Source organism: Taudactylus pleione, unplaced genomic scaffold (genome assembly GCF_031769625.1).
Source record: "Taudactylus pleione unplaced genomic scaffold, aTauple2 ptg000026l, whole genome shotgun sequence".
NCBI lineage: Eukaryota > Metazoa > Chordata > Amphibia > Anura > Myobatrachidae > Taudactylus > Taudactylus pleione.
Window position 1 is genome coordinate 11,937,199 of NW_028284428.1, and position 8,595 is coordinate 11,945,793.

General features: G+C 42.8%; 1 protein-coding gene across 1 annotated transcript in view; it reads left to right on the plus strand.

The window, feature by feature from the left end:
* Positions 1-3,082, plus strand: part of RS1 (retinoschisin 1) — a 46,450-nt gene extending 43,368 nt beyond the window's left edge. The window contains exon 7 of the mRNA XM_088451637.1: positions 2,809-3,082. Coding sequence (XP_088307763.1) covers positions 2,809-2,961 — 153 coding nt within the window. The 3' untranslated portion in view covers positions 2,962-3,082. The remainder of the gene's footprint in view (positions 1-2,808) is intronic.
* The last annotated feature ends 5,513 nt before the right edge of the window (positions 3,083-8,595 follow it).

Here is an 8,595-nt window from a genome sequence, read left to right on the forward strand (position 1 = left end):
TATTAATGCTGGAGCACTTTGGGAGACATTGCATTGCTTACCTGTGTCCGCCAGGCTACATTAAGTTTGCCCAGCCTGCCCTCATACATTTTTATAGCCCGTATTTGTAGATACCCCAGCGTAATGCCTGTGCTCAGAGGTTTTGCAGCTCCACACAAAAGGTAATTAGTGGTGGTATTGCTACACCAAGGAGTTATGAACCTATGATTAGTTTGCATCCCTTTGAGGTCTTGTAGCAGCCATTTCATCCACTGGGACCAGCAAGGAACTATTATTGTTAAATCACACATTAGAATGGGTATTTATGCTTGTGTGAAATTCCTATTGCATTGACATCCTCTGGTGTGCCCAATAATTCCTCTCATGTAGCTGGCGCATATGTGCCAGCTACTGTCTCTTATGTGCCAGTTACTGTGTTTATTTTCTGGGTATTAAAACAACTGAGTCTGGTGAATTCTGTCTGCTGACTTATACATTCGGCTCCCCGGGAGAAGCCTGGGAGGAGAAGCAGGTAGGGGGAGTTAAGCCCCGCCCCCTTACTGGAATTTGCCACGAACACCAGATATTTGAGATAGGGGAGGGTCTAAATTACACAATTCTCATAGACCGCATCATTAGGCCCCTCCCCCAACGCACGGACCCGCCGATCCCCCCTAATATGCTCTCCATTCTGCCCACTTCACTAGGAGGTGGGCAGAATATGGGAGAAGTGCCTACCCTTCCAGGGGTGCAGGGGCTTACTCAAAAAATCAAGAGCCTCCCACGACTTCCGGGAGGGTAGGCAAGTATGTAATAAAGTCACAGCCACATAAACATACCAGAATCTGCATAAACCACAGCAGCATTCTTTGTGTGGTCTGCTTTCCTGACACCAATTACTCAAGCCTGGTCTAAGGATACATGCATAGGAAAAACATGTTTGGCAACTTGCTGACCTCAGGCCCATTCCTAGTTCACATCTGCATCCCCGATGTACAAAAAACCTAAGGCACCCCTGATCTATACTCTACCCATCAAAGTTTTAGGCTTTCCCTAAATTGTGCTTCTTCCAGGATGACTAATCATTTCCTTAGGCTAACCCACAATCACTTACTGTATACCTTCCTCTGCAAACTTGGATAAAAACCTCTTTCCTTAGTCCATAATACTTTATCTGACCTCCACTGCACTGTTTAATCACAGAAACAAGTTAGGTGGCTGTTTCATACAGAACTATTGAGCAGTGAGCACCCATTATATAGTGCATCCTTGTGTTTATACTTGTGCCTGATCCATTGTACAAACATGTCCTTGTGTCTATTATATTCATTTCCTGCCTCTCCTTTACATTGTTATATCTACAAACAGAGCTATCTCACCTTCCGTTTCACTGAATTGTCCATTTTCTCATGATTACTTGTCACTCACTGATCATGGACTCAGGGGCGCTGAGAGGGGGAAGGAACAGGTACTAATGACCCGGGCCCAGGCTTGCTGGAGGGGCCCGGCGGGGGCCCTGGTCCGACGCCGCCCCCTCCTCCTTGTCAGTTGAGCAGCCCAAGACACTCTGCTGTGTGCTGGGTTGCAAAGGGAGACTGCTTGCTGCTGAGCAGCAGTCTCCTCTGCCTTTGGGGGAGCGATCATCCTAATCGCGCCCCCCCTCTCATGGATATGCGCTGGGCTGATGCTCTCACAGTGCCCCCCCTCCCCAGCTACAATGCTGCTTCGCGGCACTGCAACAATGTTTTTCCTTTTTTCTTCTTAAGGGGGCGTGGTCACACCTCCCTCAATTAGACCACACCCCCTTCATCCGGCTCTTGCCAGCCTTGCATGGATTGTGATGTCATCCAAATCCATCCAGTGAAAGGTCCAGAACAGGCTCCCTGGGTCAAAGTTCTGCCTGTCGTACTCCGCCGTGCTGTCTGACAAGGACCCCAACCACTCAGTTAGGCATCCCAGACAAAATGCCACCCCTCTGTAAACTTTTCGTCTAAATCCATCCAGTGGAAGGCTCAGAACATGCTTCCCAGGTCAAGTTCTGCCCAGCGTACACCAACGCGAGGTCCAACCGGGACCTAACCCCCCCTAAAACCTGGGCAGGATCCAACTGTACCACCACGCATTGGTTTCGTCCCAATCGGTGCAGTGGTGTCCGAATGCATAACCAAAGAAACAGACCAATGAATTGTATATATAAGATTTGTCGCTTTGTCACTATGTGGTCTAATAGCTTACTTTATCAATACTAATTAACTATATAAGATTTAGCAACTTTACCTTGAGAGCTGTGGACGGTATTTACCAACAAACAAACAGACCAATGAATATTATATAGATTTGTCGCACTGTCAGTATGTGGTCTAATAGCTTACTTTTTCAATACTAAATAACTATGTAAGATTTAGCAACTTTACCTTGAGAGCTGTGGACGATACTTACCAACAAATAAACAAACAAACAAACATCTCCTTTTATATACAGTATATATAGATAATCTTATTATGACACAGAGATGTTTCTTGGTTTGTGCATTGAATATGTGCAACACAAAACAGATGAACTTAATATGTTGGAAAACATGTTGACAGAATAATTAGTGCCCCCTTGGGAAGGTCCTCTCACATATCCGCAAGTAACTCAGCTGTGAGTACACTGCAGTACTGTATGTATCAATTCTTAATGCAAATAACATAATCACGCAATGTTGCGTAGGATTTGGTCAGCCAATGAAGCCATGTTACAGCTACAAATGCAGCTTTTCCACTGATAATTAAGACATTTGCAGACGTTTTATCAAGCAGGTGACCTTTCTATGACTTTTCCCACTAGGTTTTTTATGGGAACTCAGATCGGTCATCTACAGTACAGAACTTCCTGCGGCCTCCAATCATATCTCGTTACATCAGGATTATCCCGCTGGGCTGGCATGTCCGCATAGCTTTAAGAATGGAGCTGCTAGAGTGTCTGAGTAAATGTGCTTAAAATTCTGATATCATTTGTATAAGCAAGAGCAATGGATTTCATTGAAGAAAAGATTAACCTCATGATCCCTACATTATTGACCTCAATATAAATTTGATTTTAGTAAAGCATATGACAAAGAGTGCTGCTGGCTGCGTAAGTTTGTTCTAATCTTTAAGGGTTATGTAATAACATGATGCAAGTAGAAAACCCTAAATAACCCCCCCTTACCGCTCACCGTGGTCCTGCGGTGGTTGCAGAATGCAACGTTGGCCTTTGAGGTGAGGTCTTCAATTCCTCCCACACGTAGTGTTGCAAATGGGGTAATAAATACAACAAGCCTCCATTTTACTGGTCAATTTACCCAATCCAAGATTTTACACAATATGCATGTACTCACCTTGAATGGGATATATTATACGCCTTGAACATTCATTTTCTCATCCCGATGTCCATCGGTATATTATGGGTCCTTACACCCCGTCCAAAAATAATTGTGATTATAGACTCATTTCTTTATAAAACAGTAATTTATTTCTTAATCTGTATATGAAAAAACGGTCTAAGCTGTATGTAGTTAATTTTACTAGACCTCAAAAAACATACAACAATTTCTGTTTAAATAAAAATGTAAAATATATAAACATGCAAAAATCAAAAAATAAATAAATAAAGCAGAGATAATTCCAAATCTTAAAAGTAGAAAAAGGAGAATTGAATGAGTATTAGGTATTTATTATTAGAATCTTCCACTCATTCATTTCTCCTTTTTCTACTTTTAAGATTTGGAATTATCTCTGCTTTATTTATTCATACACTCCCTATCCATTCATACACTCCCTGTCCATTCATACGGAATCGGTATGATTTACCGCCGGACGTGTGCCCGGCGGTTGGAACCCCGGCAGTAGGAGGCCTAACCCTAAGTCCCACCCCAGGAGCCTTAAACCTAACCCTCCCTCCCCATCGGTAAAATGACAGGCGTCTAGATTTAGACGCCGGTCATTTAACCCTCGCCGGGATATGATAGTCGGGAAGTCCCTGTCCATTCATACACTCCCTGTCCATTCATACACTTCCTACCCATTCATACACCCCCTATCCATTCATACACTCCCTACCCATTCATACACCCCTATCCATTCATACACTCCCTATCCATTCATACACTCCCTACCCATCGATACACTCCCTACCTATTCATACACTCCCTATCCATTCATACGCCCCCTAACCTTTCATACACTCCCTACCCATTCATACACTCCATACCAATTCTTATGCTCCCTATTCATTCATACACTTCCTACCTATTCATACACTCCCTATCCATTCATATGCTCCCTACCCATTCATACACTCCCTGTCCATTCATACACTCCCTACCCATCCATACACTCCCAACCCATCCATACACTCCCTACCCATTCATACACTCCCTTCCCATTCATACACTCCCTACCCATTCATACACTCCCTGCCCATTCATACACTCCCTGTCCATTCATACACTCCCTGTCCATTCATACACTTCCTACCCATTCATACACCCCCTATCCATTCATACACTCCCTACCCATTCATACACCCCTATCCATTCATACACTCCCTATCCATTCATACACTCCCTACCCATCGATACACTCCCTACCTATTCATACACTCCCTATCCATTCATACACCCCCTACCCATTCATACACTCCGTACCAATTCTTATGCTCCCTATTCATTCATACACTTCCTACCTATTCATACACTCCCTACCCATTCATACACTCCCTGTCCATTCATACACTCCCTACCCATCCATACACTCCCAACCCATCCATACACTCCCTTCCCATTCATACACTCCCTACCCATTCATACACTCCTATCCATTCATACACTCCCTGTCCATTCATACGGAATCGGTATGATTTACCGCCGGACGTGTGCCCGGCGGTTAGAACCCCGGCAGTAGGAGGCCTAACCCTAAGTCCCCCCCCAGGAGCCTTAAACCTAACCCTCCCCCCCATGCGGCTGTCCCAAGCGGCGCCCGGCACCCCTTCGATTGGGATGCCGGGCGCCGGTCTCCCGGCGTCGGTAAAATGACAGGCGTCTAGATTTAGACGCCGGTCATTTAACCCTCGCCGGGATATGATAGTCGGGAAGCCAGCTGTCGGGATTACGTCCGCCGGCTTCCCGACTGCATATACATTCATACACTCCCTATCCATTCATACACGCCCTGTCCATTCATACACTCCCTCCCCATTCATACACTGCCTACCCATTCATACACTCCATACCAATTCATACACTCCCTATCCATTCATACACTCCCTACCCATTCATACACTCCCTGTCCATTCATACACTCCCTGTCCATTCATACACTCCCTACTCATTCATACACTCCCTACTCATTCATACACTCCCTACCCATTCATACACTCCCTATCAATTCATACACTCCCTATCCATCCATACACTCCCTGCCCATCCATACACTCCCTTCCCATTCATACACTCCCTACCCATTCATACACTCCCTATCAATTCATACACTCCCTACCCATCCATACTCTCCCTTCCCATTCATACACTCCCTACCCATTCATACACTCCCTTGCACAAGGTTGGGCTATAAGATTGTCAACCATTTGCAGAAGGAATCATTGTAGTGCAATCAAATAGAACTTCTTAGCACACTGAAGTGCCACCATGAACCTTGATCTTCCATTGTTATCACAGCATTAGGTACTTATAAACATCCACATACAGTAGTTAATTTACCAGAAGGAGATGGTTTGGTCAAGTGTATAATACTATTAATAACATAACTAGTTTCAGGCACAAAACCTTGTGTAAAGTTTATTACTTCAGTGGTGAGTAGATAAATGGGTCTATAAGCTCTGCCTAGACTTAGGGCACTTATCTGCTTTGTGAGTACAATAATGAAATATTTTTGCAGAGAACATCTAAGATCAGATACGATCTTAGGTGATCAGGGATATAAATTGCCAGATTAGATGACTCAAATGGTTCTTATATGCTGCTAAATTCCATGTTTCTTTGAAGGATAAAAAGAACATAATGTATAATTTTCTTTGTACATGATCTGTGTTACATGTTTTTATATCGGCCAATATGTAAGACATCAAGGCTATATAGTCTTACAATTAGGGAATAAATCTAACACCCTACTCATTATCACTTATCAAGCCCAGGCTACGTGACTGTAGGAATGGTTCATGTGGGAATAAATCTGAAATTCTCATGAATATTTGACAAGCCAACAAAATGTTTCCCTCCAGTATGTAGGCACATTAATGAGCAGTTTATAGTTTCCTACGATAATATTTATTCAGAATACATTACATTCTCCTTGTGAGCCGCCTTTTTATCCTGAATGAGCATGGAAATAAAAGTGGTGCTTAGTGTAACCGATTGAGATATTGGTGTAATAAAGTTGAAGTTTATGAATCTACTGCTTTGAAACTATCTGGTGGTATTGGACATATCTTTGCATCATGTTTTACTATAATAATCCTCATACAGAGCGGTCATGCTCTAGGCTGTTTCACATCCATTCTAGTGGTGCAGATTAAGCAAATACAAGAACCGGAGGCCCTGTCTATACCTTCATGAAGAATTTACAATAAAGTATGATTTTGGTACTTTCAAAAATTATTATTTTTATAACTTACCCTGAAATGAGTGACCACAAAAAATCCTATATGTCTTTATCATATTAGTCGCAGCACTACATCGAGTTTACTAATTTTACCTACAAAACAGAAAAATGCAATCCCAAAGGCACTGAATTACTATGGCAAATGCTCAAATCACCATGACATTCTATTTTGTAATTTGAATATTACAATAGCAATCCTTTACCTTCTTTTATAAGAGAAATCCAGACAGAAATTCATACCTTATAGAAAGGGAGAGGGAAATTGGGATGATTCTGCACAAGATAGATACCCCCTATTTTTAAAAAAAGCACCAGACTCAATTCTAGCAACAGCCAGGGGACCCTTTCACCGGGTCACCCCAGCCAAAACATTAACACCCCAAGCTAGTCAGCACAAGCCGAGGATCTCAGTGGAGGTGGGGACTCCCCAATAAAGGTGTCCCCCCTCTCCTGAGCACCCGGGGCTCTTCCCTGACCTGGCAGGTGGGTACAGGGGTAATAGTGAAAAGGATAGATGAATACTGTTGTTTTTTACAGTGGAACTACAGGTGCCAGCATGCCTGCCCTTTGGCACTTGTGGAACTACAAGTGCCAGCAGGCGGCCGGCATCCATACCTTCACTGTACAATAAATAGTAAAAAAAAAAACATTTTTCCATGAAAAATACTTGCTAGTTGGCCGATGGTGTATTGATCCGTGTTTGCATTCTCACCCGAGATTTCCCATTTCAAAAGATAGATCTCTCCCAAGTTTTCCTTTAGTAAACTGCAATCTTGACCAAACACGAATTTTAGTAAATTTACCCCTTAAGCTGCATACACATGGTACGATCTGTACCACCAACGACTTGAAAGTTATCTTTGAAAAATATCGTTCAAAGATATCTTTGAAGTCATCCTGCCCCATCTCTGAACAGGCAAAGTTGACGATATCGTGCAAGTTGGCCTGAATGTAAGGACGATCATAGATATCGTTATCGTTCATGCGGGAATGTGCATTGTTGGTCGAACACTGCATAAAAATGAACGATATGAACGATATATCGTTGAACGTTATTGGCATCGTTCATATCGTTTCATAGTTGTCGTACTGTGTGTACACACCTTTAGTGTGGCGCTTGTTCCTCTGCGTATCGCTGCATCCTGTTCTCCGTGTGCAGTTAAGGATGTAAGCGGCCAAAGTGTATGAATAGAGATGGATGTCATCCCAACACGTTTCGGCTTTGTCCCAGACTTTTTCTAGACATTTGAAAAAGGCCGGGACAAGGCCGAAACACACTGGAAAGACATCGACAAGCCTTACCTTTCCACATCCCAATCAAGTTGGCGTACAATATGGTACAATAGATATAAAATATTTTGTAGTTACTGGGAAGTTTTGGGTTGACTAATAAAATATGCGTCCGAGTGCCGCCCCAGCAACTGCTGCTTCTAGGCACCTGCCTCATGGGAAATTCTCCACTGTGCACAGGACAAAACCCAACCTCCACCAGCTCAGGGCTGCTGTGCAATTCAACTTTTTTTGTAAAATGAAAATGGGCAAAAAAAATTATTCATGGAAACTAATACTTTTCACTTTTTGAATTGTTATAAGTAAGCTAAAGGCTTAAGAGGCATACTTGGAATAAACCGTTTACTGACCTGCATTTGTCCCTACACACAATGTAAGCAGACATTTTTTTCGTTGTGTCACTATTTACAAGAAGTGAATCTGTGTCAAACTCTATCTGGGAGGAAGAATGGAGAAGCACAGTAAGTACAGTATATTACCTTGTTCAGATTTATTGTCTTCCTGTGGTTTTTACTAAATACATTATTTTATCGTTCTAGATTACATCTGGGTATTTTGCAAATGGCTTTATATCAGAAAACGTTGTGGCATGCATTGGGCACAGTTGTCTATAAAGTGCAGTTTCGAGACATATCTAAGGGCTGCAATAATAAACAGCTTTGCCTATGTAGTATAAAAGTATTGG